Source organism: Lacerta agilis, chromosome 8 (genome assembly GCF_009819535.1).
Source record: "Lacerta agilis isolate rLacAgi1 chromosome 8, rLacAgi1.pri, whole genome shotgun sequence".
Taxonomy (NCBI): Eukaryota; Metazoa; Chordata; class Lepidosauria; order Squamata; family Lacertidae; genus Lacerta; species Lacerta agilis.
This window is the reverse complement of record NC_046319.1, coordinates 60,478,837-60,497,183: the sequence shown is the minus strand read 5'-3', so window position 1 is coordinate 60,497,183 and position 18,347 is coordinate 60,478,837. Positions and strand designations below refer to the sequence as shown.

Here is an 18,347-nt window from a genome sequence, read left to right as displayed (position 1 = left end):
TAGGCTCTGTGGTTTAGACCATTGTGCCACCCGTGTACCATATGAACAAGACATAATTCTTTTTAATCATAGAATCATAGAGTTGGAAGGGACGCTGACGATACTCTAGTCCACCCCCTGCAATGCAGGAATATGCAGCTGTACCATAAAGGAATCGAACCTGAAACCTTGGCGTTATCAGCACCACACTCTAACCAACTGAGCTATCCAGGTTTAAAGCTGAGTTTGCAAACCATGGGTTGCACTTTCCTCTGTATTAAATATTACACCTACACTAAACAAACCATGGCTAAGGCAGTGGCCCTTACCCTTTCACCAGGGTGTTTCTACTCTTCCTTTCCGATTTTGCCTTTCCCACCCTACTAGGTTTCCTTTCTCTGATCTTCACTGCTCATGCCCTTTCTCATTCACTCCGTCCTTCGGTAAACTTCATCCCTCTTATGCAAGGGGCCTTTCTGCTGCCCTGCTCTGTTCAAGGCCTTATCTTCTCCATTCCGATTCCGTGGCTTCCCTGTTTCACATTCACCTCCTGCTACTCTTGTGTCTCTTGCTTCTCTGCTGCCCCTGCCCTTTTGCATCTTGCCTTCCTATTATCCATTCTGGGAATGGGCTGATTGTTCGCAAGGTGTCTTGCTGAAACAGCAGGGAGAACTTATCAGAGCGGTTTCTCCCAGGGTGGAACTCTGGGCTGATCTATTCCTGCTGGACTCGAGGGGTGGGTTCTGATTCTAATTGGAGCAGTTTGTCTCCTTCAGAATGAGCTATTCCAGGGATGCTGAGCTGGGAGGAAGCAGGGGAGGAAAGGAAGGTTGCCAGCAACACATCTAGTTCTTCGTTCTCTCACACACACAATGAAGCACGGAATAAAACCTCGTGGTATAAAACCAACGCTAATACAATTATTGGCTGAAAGTGGCTCCAGAGGAGCTCCTTGAGCTGCTGAAGGAGGAAATTGCATAATCACAAAATATAGTGTGCAACTGGAGGGGGGCATAAACCTGTCTTAGTATTAACACATCTCTCTCATCAACAGATACTTTGGCAGGCCTAAGAAGTTGGGGCGGGGGCAGTACTTGGGCTTAAGCACACAACCCTCCTTTGGACATGGCCAACAGCAACACAGCTGCTTTTAGAAAGGACCATAAAAGAATCAGGATTTTTTCTTTTAAAAACTTTGCTTTCCCAAACTGGGTCTTCTAAGGGCTTCTCAGACTTTCCATCCACGGTGTCCTTACGTCGGTCAGGACAACACATTCATGAGTTCCTTATTTTACTGACAGACAGTCAAAAAGGTGCCCCAGTACAATTGCTAGTGTTAGCCAAGGCGCTTAACCCTGATGACTCCCTGGGTCTTGGCTCTGGGGAGGGAGAGTGCTGACAGCAACTGCTCTCCAAGTTCCATCCAGCTCATCAGAGACTGACGCAGCCTGGCGGGCAGAGCCAGGCAGCTGCAGGCTTGAGTCTGAGTCACCAAAGAGGCAATGGGCAGGTTTGTATAGCAGCAAGAGGTTCCTGCTCCTCAGTTCAGGGCAGTGCCATCTAACAAGCTACAATTACATCTAGGGAGGAGGAACATACCCGTGAATGTGTAAGGAACGTACTTGCCTTTTCAGTATAAACAGGATTTCCAGACAGCTCTGAGAGGTGCACAAATTCTAAGTGGAGGCTGCCAAATTCTGCTAAAATGCTGCTTCCTGCGGACGCCCATCCCCAGCTCCAGCTCATCCCACTGCAGGGGAAGAAAAGGAGGCATTAAATTGCTAAGCACAGAAAGCAGACTCCCAGAGGCAGCCCCCCTGCAAAGCTGGCACAGTCTATTCACTGCAAGGTCTATCTGTAGGTCAGTGGCTTTCAAACAGTGTTATTGGTAATGTTGGGATTCTTCAGAGGTTCAACGGGGTCCCTCAAAAAAAGGGGGGCAGTGGCCCCCATCACTACCAGTACTCCACTTCTACAGCACCCCCAGAGTATGTTCAATGTGTTCTGAAGTGCACTACCCAGAGAACAGCCTTGCCGTACAGCAGAGATGGGGAACCTGCTGCTCTGCTACAACTCCCATCAACCTCAGCCAGCACTGCCCATGCCCAGATATGATGGGAGTTGTAGTCTAGCAACATCTGGAGGGCCACAGCCCTCCCTTACAGCCTTCACCAGTCACTGAATGTTTGTCCCAGAATCATCTGCAAGGACTGACAAGTGTGCAGGAGTTTCTCAGCAGACAAAGGTGGGTAGCCGTGTTGGTCTGCCATAGCCAAAACAAAATAAAAAATTCTTTCCAGTAGCACCTTAGAGACCAACTAAGTTTGTTTCGTTGTGCATGCACACGAAAGCTCATACCAAGAACAAACTTAGTTGGTCTCTAAGGTGCTACTGGAAAGAATTTTTGTTTTTGTTTCAGCAGACAAATTCACTGAGAAAGGGCCACAGCTCAACAGCAGAGAACATGCTTTGCATGCTAAAGACCCCAAGCTCATCTCCAGTTAAAAAGACCCCCCAGGTAGCAGGTGATGGGGAAATGCCTCTGTCTAAGCCCCTAAGGAACCACTGCCAGTCAGAGTAAACAATAAAGGTCCACATGGTCACTACCAGAAGGAAGCTTCCAATGTACGTGGAACAGATGTGGAAAGGACTCCTTGCAGCTGTTCGAAAACCGTGGACCTAGACGTAGGGGTGGAATACCTCAGGCCCAGGCGCCAAAGGCAGCCCTCCAGACCCCTCTCTCTGGGCCTCTGCAGTCTCCCAGGCTACACATCCTCCCCAACCACACCTCCCATTGGCCTTGCTTTTCGCCCTCCTCCAAGTGTTTTTGCCTGGCTGGAATGTGTCTTGTGAACTCAGAAAATGACTCTTGCCTGCCTGGAGGGCAGATAGAGAGGTGTGGGTGAATGTGAAGAAACTAGGCTGCTGTACAGAATGCAATTTGCACATTAGTTACACTTCCAACTTTGCCTTGAATGCCACCCACCGATGGCAAGTGGCCCTCGGCGGGTTTCACAGAAGGGAATAGGGCCCCCAGGACACACCCTGGACATATACCATGACTTATCAGATGCGGCTGGTAAGATCCATTTTCTTGTTCTATACAAGTAAACTGAAAGCACTGGAGCGTGCCCATCAGTGTCTGAGATGGAGCAAATGCAACAATTTTTTTAATAAAAAAAATCAAGTCTTTTCACCTTATTCCAGAAGTTCTGCTTTTCTTAAATAGGCTTTTAAAGACTTTGATCATTTTTCACCTTCAAACAACTATACTATGGCTATCTTTCCATGATATTTTTGCCGCTCGATTAAAATTTATACGTTTGTGGCTTCTTGGTTATTGCCATTAATTTGTATTGTGGATTTTATTGCTGCCTTTCATCAGATCAAAATGTGGGATATTAAGCCATAACCATAGTATATAAAAATAAAACGCACTCAACCCACTAGAGAGAAATAATATTGGTGGGCTACAGCCTGCGTTTTTTGCAGGCAGCAAAAACAGGAAGTTCTCATAAGAAAATAAGAGCCTGCTGATCTTGTTTAGCATGCTGCTGGGCAATGGCTGGTTTAGTTCAGCATACTGCTCTCACAGTGGCCAACCAGATGCCAGGACCTGTGCACAACAGCACTCTCCCTAATTGTGATTCCCAGGAACTGGCATGCAGAAGATCCAGCAGTGGAGGCAAAACATAGACATCATGGCTACTAGCCATTGATTATGAATTAGTCTAATGCTCTTTTAGAGCCATTCAAGTTGGTGGCCATCACTACTTCATCCGAGGGCAAATTCCAGATTTAACTATGGGCTGTTTGAAGAAGTACTTTCTTTTGGGTTTATCCAGACTTACCTTTCCTCTGCGCTTTGCAGACGTGGTCTGAGCACCCTGAATCAGTCCTTGAGAACACTGTAGAGAGCAACTACAGTGTTAAGAACTTGCTCACCAAAGGCAGAAACTTTCTTACTTATCTGCTTCAATCTCACAAAACAGCATTCTTGATTACAGTCTTTCTTTTTCTTTTTAATCATCTCTGCCTCCTGCACAGCGACCCGTATCTTTTGGGGTTTGATCTGAAAATAGCCTCTGCAGCTGCTGGCTTGGGAGAATTTCAGTAGTTTTCATTGCAGGAGAGATGCAGGCCTGATTTTGCAATCTCTTGAATAGCATGATCAGGGGTGGCAGATTGCTGTGCAATGCTCCCTTCTCTTGGGTTTTTTTTTAATTGATTAAAAAAAGGAGGAGTTAATATTGCTCCAACTTGGGGGAGACAGCAGATGGCGCTGAAAGGCCTGTGCAGCGGGCACTAGGATCGCTGGTTCAAGGTTTATAGACAAATGCTCTCTTGGTGAGATGTCAACTGCGGACAGATCCACACCATACATTTAAAGCATACGCAACTCACATTTAAAGCACATAACCTGCCCCCCCCCCAGTCCTGGGAACTGTAGTTCCCCCCCCTCACATAGCTACAATTACCAGCACTCTTAACCAACTACAGTTCCCAGGATTCTCTGGGGAAAGTCATGTCCTTTAAATGTGCATTGAGTGTGCTTTAAATGTACAGTGTGGGTCTGCCCTTGTGTTTAGAGAATAGGATGGGTGTGTGGCAAGATATTTTCCACGGGCAATTACTGTATATACTTGAGTATAAGCCTAGTTTTTCAGCACATTTTTTGTGCTGAAAAAACTGCCCTCGGCTTATACTCGAGTGAGGCGGGCGGTGGGGGCGGCGAGAAAGAAGCCCTTTCTCTCCACTCGTGCCACCGTCACCCACTCACCCCAGTCAACCATTCCTTAAGAAGTGTACACGAACAGCGGTTCTTTACTCTCCCCAGGCAGCTTGTTCCATTCCTGAACTGCTCGCATAAATGCAAACTTGGCAAAGGAGGAAGAGGAAGGAGCAGCCCAAAGGGCTGCTTTCGGGCTGCTCGTTCCTCCTCCTCCTCCACAGCGGCAAAGGTGAATCGGCTTATACTTGAGTTAATAAGCTTTCCCAGGTTTTTGTAGGAAAATTAGGTGCCTCGGTTTATATTCGGGTCGGCTTATACTCGGGTATATACGGTACACCTCCAACAGAAGTTGAACCCAAACTACCTTCAAAAGGCATTATGAAATTAGACAGATTCACTAAGGATGGGTCTTTCAACAACTATTAGCTGAAGGAGACGTCTATGTTCAGAGGCAGCTACCTCTGAATACCAGTTGCTGGGAGGCAAAAGAATGGGGAAGATCTGTTGCTTTCATCCTCTGTGCATGGGCTTCTCAGAGGAATCTCATTGGCCTGCTTATGGGCTTCCCATGGAGGCACCGGGTTGGCCATTGTGAGAACAGGATGCTGGACTTAGATAGGCCTTTGGCCTGATCCAGCAGGCTCTTCTTATGTGTGCGTGTAGTCTCATGACTGTAAGCTTGAGGGAAAGGCCTGCATCTTTTAATTTTGCTTTATATACACTGCCTAGTTACTGTAGATACTTGAGAAAAATAAAAAATCATTAAACACACAAACGTTGGGTTCAACATTTTTGTTATTTTTTAAGCATTTCGGATGGTGGTTGCCTAGCAATTCATCCTCTGTACCACTGTCACTAAAGGAAGATTAATAGGGTCAAGTTATAAGAAATTTGTTGGGTCATAAATCCAGGTTTGTTTGCCTCTAGCAACAGGCATAAGATACGTGCCAGGGGCTGCAACAATGCTAAACTTACTTACCTGGAAATAAGCCCCACTGAACTCAGTGGGACTTTACTTCTCCACAGACACAAGTTACAGAAAATTGCTTAAAGTTGCAGAAAACTGAAAGGGGGTTTGGAGAGAGAGGACAGAAAACCTGTATTGCCTTTTGCTTCTTCTTGGTTAACAGGGGGAGGGTCTATGCAGATTTCTTCCTTCCGTCCCAGTCAGACGTCTTTGATAATCGTCACCACCATGCCCTTTTCTCTCACCCCTTTTGGGATTATGTTCTCACATATGGTCATTCAGCTCCCCTGCCCCCTCCCATCGCAGAACACTGCTCTTTCAGAGCCTGTAAAGCCTCAAGAAACCTCAAAACATTTTCATTTGTTCAGTATTAGCCAAGGCTGCCGGTGAGACGTCTGGAGGATTCCAGACCAGCAGCATCATTTTTCTCAAGTGCCACACATGTGGCATTTGGGGAAGAAAGCCTAGCTGGTGATATCAAGTTCAGTGGAAAGGGACAGAGGGGGAGTGCAGCTCTGGGACTTTCTTCAGAGCAGAAGCATCGATGCCATGTACTGGAGTGACAGGGCAATTGACAGGCCCTCGTTGCTCTAGCAAAGCTTTCAAATGTGTTTGTGACAAATTAGCATGGAGAAAGTTAGAAAAATGGAGGAAATAACCAAGCAGGGGCAAGGTACCGGTATAGTTCTTTTTCTTTGATGCGGGTTCCTCTTTCGCACTAGCAATTTAAATCATAACACTCCATTGCAGGATTGTTTGCATTTCTAATCAAAAGCTAAAGGTTACATTTCAGCTGCCTGAATAACTTTTGTGAAAGCCTAGTGTCGAACCTGTGCAGTCGTAAGTAACCAGCACTGAGTTCAACAAAGTTTACTTCCTGGAATTTATGCATAGGATTGCTGTCACCGCTAATCCTAATATACTGGGCATTCTGTTATGTAGTTCTGTTATATATGTGCTGTATTTGTGCTGGTATACACACACAAAAAGAAGCACCACATAGCATAAGACCCTATTTGTGTGTGTGTGTGTGTGTGTGTGTGATTAGCTATGGGGGCTATCGAGGTGAGCTTCTGCACTTCAAAATTCACTTCAATGCTTATTCGGCCAGATTAAAAAGAAAATTTTAAAAAACCAGACAGGACTTTATCAGAACAGCATCCTGAACCAGACTGTAACCCATTGCAGTACAGGCACAATGTGAGAAAAAAACACAACCACATCCTGTACAGAGTTAGGCCACTGGGTTCATCTGCAACTCCCTCTTGGCTATAGCTCTCCAAAGCCTCTGAACCCTTCCCAGACCTGACACCTGAGAGCCTTTCAATAGGTTAGACTAGTTTCACAAGGTGAAGAAAATCCTGGCATGCCTAGAGGTGTTTGTGTGGCTGGAGAATTAAAGAAAGATCTTACACCTTGCAAGACTGAAGTAAAATTATGATAAAAGTGTGCAAAGGCCTTGATGTAAGATGATGCTTTCTGTCACACAAAAAATAAAGGGGCTGCGGCTAACTCCCCCCCCCCCTGCAAGCAATCCAGGAATATGAGATGGTTTGTGCCGCTGAATCAGTTATTTCTTCTGATCTGCCTCTCTTCTTATTCCTCCTCTCCTCCCAATCATTAGATCACATTTTCAAAAAGTTGCTTCTGTCTGCCACCATGAGAGACAGAAACTGACTTTGAAAGCAGATACTCTCAGGTTGGGTTGTCCCTAAGCCTCAAGGCACCTTTTGCATATACTGTACATAAATTTACCACAACATTTACCATGCTGCATTTTTTACATATAAAAAATAAAGAGGCAGGGTAACAAACAAAGAAAAATCCAGCTTTTCTTGAAACGTTCCATCAGCAGTCCTAAAATAGCCAATGCCCTTTGGCAGCTGTGCTTAGAGCAGCTGGCCATTGTGATGCAGTTCTTGTGGGGAGGGAGGAGGGGGGCACATGATCCCAGCAGCTGTTGGTCTTTTGGCCAGAGGCTGCGCTCTGGCTGTACCCTTGTCCGTGGGGTTCAGGCTCTATTCTTCCAAAAGACTATGGATCACTATGCAGCACTGGAGTAGTAAATCCTGCCCACACTTCGTTTTAGAAGATGCCATTCCCCCACACTCAGGCATAGTTCCTCTCCCTATCTTAGGGTGAAACTCCCAGTCAACTGCTGTATGTGGGTGCAAGGGAATGAGGAAGCCTCCTTAAACAAGCCAGACTCTATCTGGTATGCTGGCCAGGGCAGGGTGAGGGTGGGGAGTGAGCACTACCTGAAAGCTATTTCATTGGATCATAGAACTGTGGAGTTGGAAGGGACCATGGGGACATCTAGTCCAACCCCTTGAAATGCAGAAATCTTTCACCCAACATGGGGCTTGAACCCACAACCCTGGGATTAAGACTCTCATGCTCTATCAACTGAGCTATCCATTGTGAGGGAACTGCAGGGATGGCAGCAATGCTTTGAAAGCGAGATCTGGTGTGGAGAAAGTGGAGAGGGCAGATTTTCTTTCCTCTACCCAGCCCCTGACTCTAGGACATAATAAGATGGAGCTGAGAAGAGGTATGTCTCATGCATATACAACCAAAGATTTAAAGTAGCAAATGCTTCAGTTTAGGCCAGTTCAGGTTTGGCTAGGGCATGGGTATGGGTATGGAACTTTTTTCCAGCCTAAGGGCCACATTCCTTTCTGGGCAACCTTCCAGGGGCCACATGCCAACAGTAGGTGGGGCTAGAGGCAGCAATGGGCACAGCCAATAATGTAAATATTGCCTTTGTACATTAGGCTAGTTTCTGCAAACACATTCCTCTCTCTATCCTCCACATAGAAGAGCAAAGAAGAAGAAGAAGAAGAAGAAGAAGAAGAAGAAGAAGAAGAAGAAGAAGAAGAGTTTGGATTTGATATCCCGCTTTTCACTACCCGAAGGAGTCTCAAAGCGGCTAACATTCTCCTTTCCTTTCCTCCCCCACAACAAACACTCTGTGAGGTGAGTGGGGCTGAGAGACTTCAGAGAAGTGTGACTAGCCCAAGGTCACCCAGCAGCTGCATGTGGAGGAGTGGAGACGCGAACCCGGTTCCCCAGATAACGAGTCTACCGCTCTTAACCACTACACCACACTGGCTCATATTCCAGCCAGACAAAAACACTTGGGGTGCGAAGCAGGGCCAGTGAGGGATGTGGCCTGGGGAGTGGAGGCATGGCCCAGTTAGCATGCCCAGTGATCAGGGCCAATGGGAGAAGTAGCCCAAAACATCTGGACGGCAACATGTTGGCACTAGGGGAAGCCTACCACCATCATGCTCTGCTTGTGAGCTTCCCAGAGGTACCTGGCTGCTGGAAACGGGATGCTGGACTTTTAGCCTACCCTCTAGCTGGGCTTGCCTGCTCTTGCACCAGATGCAACATCTGCATTTATTGAAGACAACAGATTAACAATATGTGCCTTGCCTGCCCAGGTTGATGACTCCCCGTGGGATGCCCGTAGGTGTGTTAAAGGCTGGCAGAAGTTTCTCTCCAAGTTCTAGGGCTTTGCTTTTGAAGACCTGTTTGAAAGAGAAAGAGAAGAAGGACACAGTGAGAAAGCAGATAAGGAAAATAAGAACTGTGCAGGAATGCAAATTGTGTTGGGTTTCCAAATAGAAATCTCCATATGTTTAGTTTGTAAAATGCACTTCACAAAGAGGCAGGCTGGGGTTTCAATCCACACAGACTTTATTTTTTCTGCCAGGATCAAATGCAATGTGTTTGTGTGCATTGGCCACAGGGGCTATCCGCCCCCCCCCTGCAAATGTAATGAACTATTTGAACCATCAGCTGGGGCATCAGGTTGGGGATGGCAGCTTCACACCAACCCCAAATCCCTCAAAAGCAAACCAGGATGCAAATGAATTCATGATCCGAAACAGCAGCCCTAATGCAAGGGGAGATTAAGTGACTGCACCTGAACCAGTCACCTGTGAATGACTCCAGGAGGTGAGGAAAGATTCACCCTGGAAATTGATCTTCTACAGCTGGAGACAGGCATCATTTTTGCAGAGCATTTAGGATGATAGGAAAGAGGCACTGTTGTCTATAAGGTGCACACTCAGCCCACTACAAACCCTGGTAAGCCTGCAAAGCTCTCTTTGACCAGATGCAATAGCATACAAAAGAAATTGGTGTAAACACCACCGGTAAGGATGCCTCTTTCATACCACCTTCAGCAGTATTTAAACCTCTTGCTGGTCTCCAGCCTAAGCAAGTCAGGAGTTGCCAATTTAGGATACTAAGCAATAACCTATGAAATGATCCACTCTGGACATTTTTAGCAGGAAGGGCTTTGGCCAAGAATGTGTAGTGTACATTCAAATAACCAACGAGGGGTCGGGAGAGCTAAGAGGACCTCAGCTCGTCTGCAGTCTTGGGACTCGGCACAAGTAATTCATTTGCAATAAGATACCTACTCACTATCAGACTCCGTATTTGCATTCTCCCCATTTCTCTCCCCCCCCCCCCATCTATGTAATTTACAGGCGAGCCCTGTGTTATCTGAGGAAATGGAAAATGAAGAGGATTACGTGAATGCGTCCCTACATCTGGCATGAAAAACGTGGCATCTCCTCGTGGCACAGCTCATCTCCTCCTCCTCCCCCCCCCCAGCCACTGCTCCTTTAACCAGCTGAGTAAAGACTAACCAGTAAGTCAAAGGTTTCAGCTTGAAATCCTGCCACCTGATCTACTGCCAACTCACTCAGAGAAGCTGGCTTATGGCTTTTCTCCACATATTCTTATGCTAATGCCTTGGCAAGCAGTGCCTTCACTCTGCTTTGAGAAGTGTAATCGTTGATGTTGTTGTTTTTTGGCTGGAAGGGTGGGTGGAGCAGGATGAGCATTGCATGACTGAGATGTTCACGCCAAGGGACAAAAATGATTTCAGGAAACAGAAACCGCAATGGGTCTGAAACTTGAAGCACAACCACAACAGCTCCTAATACAGTGTCAATATACCCGCATCACACAGCCTTTTTACTCACAGTTCATTACTACACAATGAACATCAGGATCTAGAACTTCAAGTCCACAGTTAATGTCTTCCTCGTTCCTTTTTTAACTGTTTACTGTCTGTTCTAGTTCATTTCCAAGGTTGTTGTTGTTTTTTAACTTGGCAAATTAAGTCTCCCCATTCTAGGCCTGCCAATTCTTTTGAGGAACAATTACTACCAATGCTCAATGGATTAGTCATGACAACAGGAAACCTATTAAGTTGCTTAGGGGATTGTGCACAAGCTTTTTCCTTCAAGCCGCCCTATGTGAGTCCAAGCTGCAACTGATGGTTCTAAGACAGCAGGAAATCCCCTGGAGAATAAAGTCCATGCTGTTTCCCTATATATTTGGGGGCCTTTCATTTAGATGGCAAAGATCAGGTCCAGGAAGAGAGAAGAGGTGGAAAGAAGAATGACCTGGATGTACGTAAGCCAGGCATGTCACTGAATTTCATCAGAAATGGAAGAGAGAGTAGAAACTGCCACAAATTACATACTTGCAAGAGCTAGGGTAGCCTTCGTCAACCAGGTGTCAAGGGGAGTTGCAGATGAAAACATTAAGACATCAGGTTGGCGAAGGCTGAGCTACTAAAATAAACAGCTCCACAGCTCAAAATACACTAGGATTATTATTTTTTTAAGTAGCAAAATGTTAAAACGTTTGCACACAACTCCTTCCATTTTTGGCCCTGGATTGGTTTAACTCTCTTGCTCAGATATGCAAAGCCACCAGCCAGATCTGTGGACAGGGAGCTTGCCGAATGCTCCAGCCTCTGCCTGGGGCATTTTGCGCAATCTCTCCATGCCCACCATCAGAAATATATGATGCGAACAGCCTCTGCTTGTACTTGGGAGCAGCGGGAAAACAAGGAGAAAGCATACTGCAGTGGAATTTTATCGCTCAGCAAAATTCATTTTGGCAAGGGAGATTAATCTTTGTTGAGGCTGGAGGCTGCATCACCTTTGGAAAGCAGATGGCATTCACTCAAAAGGGAAGAACCATTTTTGGAGGGACACACCATAGGCTTCAGGGGTATCACTAAGGCCTTCTCTTCCCCCTGCCCTAGGTCCATACCTTGCCCATTCAAAGCCTGTCAGTTAAAAGCAAACTTCCTCTCCAAACCAGATCTGGGACTTTGGGTCATCAGGGATGGCCCAGTTCCTCAGGGCTTGAATAAGCAGCATGATTCCCTCCAGATCTGTATGCAAATACATATTTTCAAGGTGTGAAGATTAAGGTTTGGGGCAGGGAACCAGGAAAGGAGAGGTAGCATCATTCATTGTTTCTGTAGAATAGGGTGAGCTGTAGCTTAGGGGTAGAGCACCAGCCTTGCATGCAGAAGGTCCCAGGTTCAATCCCCAGCATCTCCAGGTAGGGATGGGGGAGAACACTGTCTGGAATCCTGGACAGGTGCTGCCAGTCAGTGTAGACACTGCTGAGCCAGATGGACCAGTGGCCCGACTCAGTGTAAGGCACCTTCCTATACAGTGGTACCCCGCTAGACGAATGCCTCGCAAGACGAAAAACTCGCTAGACGAAGGCATTCGTCTAGCGGAAGGCTGCCCCGCAAGACGAAAAAGTCTATGGGGCTGCCTCGCAAGACGAAAAATTTTCGTCTTTTTTTTTTTTTCGTTTTGCGGAGCGCGGCTGTCATTGCCGCTCCGCAAGACGAAAAACCCGCTAGACAAAAATTTTCGCAGAACGAATTATTTTCGTCTAGCGGGGCACCACTGTATTCCTGTGCTAGCAATATGGAGGGACACCAAAACCCTACCTCCTGATCCTTGGAAATCTCACAGACAGAGGAGTCCCTCTCTGGCTTATGCCGCATCACCAGATGTTGCTCACACATTTGCAAGACTTCATTTGCAGTCATATGGGCCGGAACCCCTCTCAAATGAAAGGTGGAATTTTCAAGGTACCAAATCCTGTCCTCGGCAGTGAATTATTGTGCCTTTCCCATCCTTGCATAGCATCAGTCTGTGTGCTTTTTGCAAGTACAAGGACTGAAATCCACGAGCAAGCTGGGATTTCTAACCAGCCCTCTCAAATCCAAGGCCACAGCTCCATGTGCTAAGATGCTGGTTTTCAAAAGGGGATGCTTGATGAGAAAATCAGTCATGAGGATAAGTTGCCTCAAAGACAGCTTATTTATTTTTATGTAGTTTAGCAAATTTATAGCCTGCCTTTCCCACCAAAGATACCCAAGGCAGCTTCTTTCCCATTACCACTCTCTCCTTCTTCAGTGCACAGAGGACTAGCATATGGGTGGTGGAATCCCTGCGTAGGATTCTGCGATGTACGCTAACGCATGCCACCGGTTTGCACGGAGCAACAAACTCACACACAGCATGCTGTGCAAAGTGAGAAGGTTTCCATTTCTCCCCCTCCAATTTTCTGTTTTTTTTAAATAGCTTGCTAAGGCAGCAAGTAGCTGGTGTTTCCATGCCGCCTGTAGAAGAAGGTGGGTTCCCTTCCACCGCAGCTGGCATAGGAATGCACCTTCTTAGCAGACTAGTCTTTTGTTTTTCTGTAAGTTGTTAACTTTTGTTGCCTTATTATTTACAAGACTGCTCTATCTTTTGACTAAAAGTTCTGAAGGTAAGTATTTATTCCTGAATCTGATAAAAGAAAATCCTAATGGGACTTTCTGTCTTTGGACTGAGTTTTGGTGGTGGTTACAAAACATGGGGGGGGGGGCTTGCAGTTTTTTTTGGGGGGGGGGGCTTCCGCAGAATGGTGCAGGATACCTTGGAAGGCAGAAAACACAGCTGAGGGCCTTGTCAAGCTGCCTTGACGCTCATGGCTGCTTTTGCTTTTTTGGCGATATAGCGGAAAACAGCCGCCACTAAAAATGACACTTACCCCACTGCAGCATTTAACGTGACCCCGAGGGACCTATGAAAGTTCTTCTCTCGAACACCGGAAAATTAACAAGTTCTGAACGCAAGGCCAAGATCACAGCAAACAGCATTTCAGCAGGGACCAATGTACCAAACCAAAGAGCTATTTAGGAAAAATTGTCCACGGGAGAAAATATCTATACAGATGAGCCAGGCAAAGTAATTATGCAAGACTTAATTAACAGCCATCATCAGCATTCCAATATTTATAAAGGAGTCAGATTTTTAGCTTGCTGAGACAAAGGGGACTGCTTCGAAGGGTTTGGTAGTTAGGGTTCTCTGGGGGCGATTGTGTGTGTTGGGTGGGTGTTTGTGGGTGGGTGTATGAACGCAGCTCTCTCAGATGCTCCATGTATGAAATGATGCGGAACAAACCTCTTCTCCAGTTAGGTAATATGCAGCCAGAAGCCCTCCGACATAGCGGATGTTCACTTCAAACAAGGAAGCTTCGCCATTCTGTGAAGAACAATGTGAGAAGGTTTCAGGTTATATGCTAACCGAATGGTAAGACTGTAGACTAGTGGCACAAAGTAAGCAAAAACACACTCCTCAGGACAGAACTTGAAGCTGATACAGAGCGTGAGGCTGCTGGCCAAAGCAGAAGTCCCGAGTTTCCTTGCAACTTCTCCTCCAGTAAATCTCACTGCATGACATCATAGCACTGAGCGTGTCGCTGCCCACTTCCATTAGCTGCTTAAAGGGGTGGGGGGAACATAATGGTGCCTAGCAGTGAGATGCTAGCATGGGGGGAAGGGGAGATGGAAATGCAGGGTCTTTGCCAACAGTGGCAGCTATATCTAGCAGTGCTCTTACAGAAGAAGTCACACATGGCTGCAGCACACACTGAAGGGGTGCAGAAGTGAGCCTTGGACTTGCTCACCCCCATCCACATTATGCTTTGAATGAAAACGGGGGCCTGGGCAGGTCGGTTCCCAAGCAGGATCCTACTTACACAATCCATAGGTTGGCAAAACGGGGGTGGAGGGTCTTTCCATGTGAGGTTTTTTTTTGCAGACAGGCCTTTGATCACATTTAAGAGGCTACATGAAGTGGGAGAGAATATGCACATCTAGTCTGCCCCTATGCCATAAACCGCTCCTGTGTATGAAACTGACACGCCAGGGCCATGTGTGAACTGCCACACATCATGTAGCACAGTGGTGGGGAACCTTTGTCCCTCCAGGTGCTGCTGAACTAAAACTCCCATCAACCCATGCTTGCTGGGGCGCCATGTTGGCTATCCCCGAGCAGTTCTTAAAAAGATTAAAAATGATGAAGTCACATGAGGGAAGTACAGGTGACTCTCAATTTACGTGTGTGTGTGTGTGTGTGTGTGTGTGTGTGTGTGTGTGTGTGTGTTATATTCTGGGGATTGCCAAAGTCTTTTTTCCCAGACGCCCACTCCCTTTTTAATTTTAATACTTTTTTTTTTTGCCCAAAAGTGTAAAGCTGAATGTGTGCATGTTAAAGACGTGTAAGTTGTGAACTACCTGTATACTAACCCTAGAGTTACTTGCTGACTAGCCCTGCTGTGAACTTTACTCAGTGGACAAGGCCTTCCCACATGCAAAGGAAAGGGTGGGGCTCCCAAAATGGTGCCCTCCAGATGTTGCCGATGGGCCAATGGCCAGGGATGATGGGAGCTGTTGTTCAGCAATCTCCAGGGGTCAAAGGTTCCCTACATCCAATGCAGCCATTTTAAAAAGTGAAAGAATCATAGAATCATAGAGTTGGGAGAGATCACAAGGGCCATCCAGTCCAACCCCCTGCCAAGCAGGAAACACCATCAAAGCATTCCTGACAGATGGCTGTCAAGCCTCCGCTTAAAGACCTCCAAAGAAGGAGACTCCACCACACTCCTTGGCAGCAAATTCCACTGTCGAACAGCTCTTACTGTCAGGAAGTTCTTCCTAATGTTTAGGTGGAATCTTCTTTCTTGTAGTTTGAATCCATTGCCCCGTGTCCGCTTCTCTGGAGCAGCAGAAAACAACCTTTCTCCCTCCTCTATATGACATCTGTTTATATATTTGAACATGGCTATCACATCACCCCTTAACCTTCTCTTCTCCAGGCTAAACATACCCAGCTCCCTAAGCCGTTCCTCATAAGGCATCGTTTCCAGGCCTTTGACCATTTTGGTTGCCCTCCTCTGGACACGTTCCAGCTTGTCAGTATCCTTCTTGAACTGAGGTGCCCAGAACTGGACACAGTATTCCAGGTGAGGTCTGACAAGAGCGGAATACAGTGGTACTATTACTTCCCTTGATCTAGATGCTATACTCCTATTGATGCAGCCCAGAATTGCATTGGCTTTTTTAGCTGCTGCATCACACTGTTGACTCATGTCAAGTTTATGGTCTACCAAGATTCCTAGATCCTTTTCACATGTACTGCTCTCAAGCCAGGTGTCACCCATCCTGTATTTGTGCCTTTCATTTTTTTTTGCCCAAGTGTAGTACTTTACATTTCTCCTTGTTAAAATTCATCTTGTTTGCTTTGGCCCAGTTCTCTAATGTGTTAAGGTCATTTTGAAGTGTGATCCTGTCCTCTGGGGTATTAGCCACCCCTCCCAATTTGGTGTCATCTGCAAACTTGATCAGGATGCCCTCAAGCCCATCATCCAAGTCATTTATAAAGATGTTGAATAAGACTGGGCCCAAGACAGAACCCTGTGGCACCCCACTAGTCACTTCTCTCCAGGATGAAGAGGAGCCATTGATGAGCACCCTTTGGGTTCGGTCAGTCAGCCAGTTACAAATCCACTGAATGGTAGCATTGTCTAGCCTGCATTTTACCAGCTCCTTTACAAGAATATCATGGGGCAGCTTGTCAAAGGCCTTGCTGAAATCAAGATAGGCTACATCCACAGCGTTCCCTTCATCTACCAGGCTTGTAATTCTGGGAAGTCATATAAAGAGCTTTATATGACTTCCCCTTCATAGGCAGGGGACTGTGGCCAGCAGTGCCAGCAACTGAGAGTTTGAACTTTAACAAGAAGGGTGTTGGCAGGAGAAGGCAGGAAACACGACTGCTGAATGCTTCCTGTTCCCCCTGCTTTGTATCTCATTTGAAGAACGTGCATATCCATTTCGTTCAAATAATGGAGGGGTACATTATGGATAGGCAGGAGACAATGGGGTATTTCTAAGCAGACATTTGGGACAGTATGATGTAGAAGGTAGGCCTGCGTAGCTTTCTTTCTTTCCTGGGCATCCGCTGATTTGTAAATGGGAGTCTTTCAGATAACCCTTTACCTGCAGCTACCTGTGATCTATAATAATCCAGCTTTGGATCAGTGAAATGTCAAAGCAATTGCAGTCAAATTGTTCCTTTCAAAGATTTGCTCCTCAAGCCTGATCCTGCATGACAATTCAGTTTTGCTTTCTGAATAAATATCAGCTTCTTGCAACACACACACACACACACACACACACACACACACAGCTTCCAGGTAGAACATCTACTTCAGGGATAAGTAAAAAGCACCATTAGAAAAAGGGAAATGGAAAAGAAGTGCAAGAAAGCAGCATACATCAGCCTCGAGAAAGGGTCGCAGGTTTCTCTCCTCACATCATATACAGGGAACAACTCTCCCTCCCTCCCTCCCTCCCTCCCTCCCTCCCTCCCTCCCTCTCACACACACACTTTACTCCCCCCACAAGGAGCTCCCAGTGGCACACATGGTTTTCCTCTCATTGCGTTCTCAACAACCCAAGAGGAAAGTTATATGAGGAGAGTGCAATTGGGTCACCCAGTGAATTTTACAGTGCAACAGGGATCTGAGTCCAGGGCTCCATACTCACTGTACATTTAAAGCACATGGCTCCCCCTGCCACCTGAAAAGCATGGTGGGATCTGTAGTTTACCCCCAGAGCTACAATTCACAGAACCCTTAACAAACTACAATTCCCAGGGTTATTTGAGGGAAACTATGTATGGTGCATATACAACCGCTGTGGCATATTTCAAGTTCTGAACATTTTCAGGTTGGTGTGACTTAATGTGTTGTTTCCTGCTTGGCAGGGGGTTGGACTGGATGGCCCTTATGGTCTCTTCCAACTCTATGATTCTATGAATGACACAAGACTGACATTTCATAGCTAAGTATACACATTAGTAAAACTGGGTCTCAGGTGTGCAGGCAGGGCAGGGTGGCTGAATCCAGCTGTTAGATAGGTCAAGCTTACCTGCCCCATGCTAGGCTACCGGTGCCTGGCTGTGTGTGGCCAGGTGGGAGCATCAGATGAACACACATGGGCAATGAGATGGTGAAAGGAAACAGTGGCTGGGGTGCCCTGAAGTGTAGCCCACACACTATCCAGCGGAGGGACAGACAGCCATGAGGCGTGGCATTTTAATTTAAGGATAAGACACCTGCCCAGGACCATCCAGTTCTGATTGGACCAGTTTTGAACCTAGGACTTCCACATTTTAAGTCCAATCCTTTTAGGAAATGGTTAATTCATCTCTGCTCAAAAACAAACCGAGTTACCAGCCTTTGGGAACAATGCACTGTATATTTTATTTTCAAAGCGCATCACCTTCATGTTGGTTGATTCTTAACTGATGACAGTATCAATTATTTGTGTGTGCGCGTGCGCGTGCGCACGCGCACACACACAAGTTTTTAATGCAGATCCGGTCTCATCCACATTTAAATCCTGTGATCCAGCTATTTACAAGGTTCATTCTTGAATTTGCAGATTGATCTGTGAGGGCGGATGGGGTGGGAGGAAGAGCTTTTGTGAAAACA

At 46.4% G+C, this 18,347-nt stretch overlaps 1 protein-coding gene across 1 annotated transcript in view; it reads right to left on the bottom strand.

Moving 5' to 3' along the window:
- MAN1C1 (mannosidase alpha class 1C member 1) overlaps window positions 1-18,347 on the bottom strand; it is a 125,633-nt gene that overhangs the window by 15,573 nt on the left and 91,713 nt on the right. The window contains 3 exon segments of the mRNA XM_033157799.1: window positions 1,606-1,729; window positions 9,117-9,211; window positions 13,970-14,050. Of these exon segments, the coding sequence (XP_033013690.1) occupies window positions 1,606-1,729; window positions 9,117-9,211; window positions 13,970-14,050 (300 nt within the window).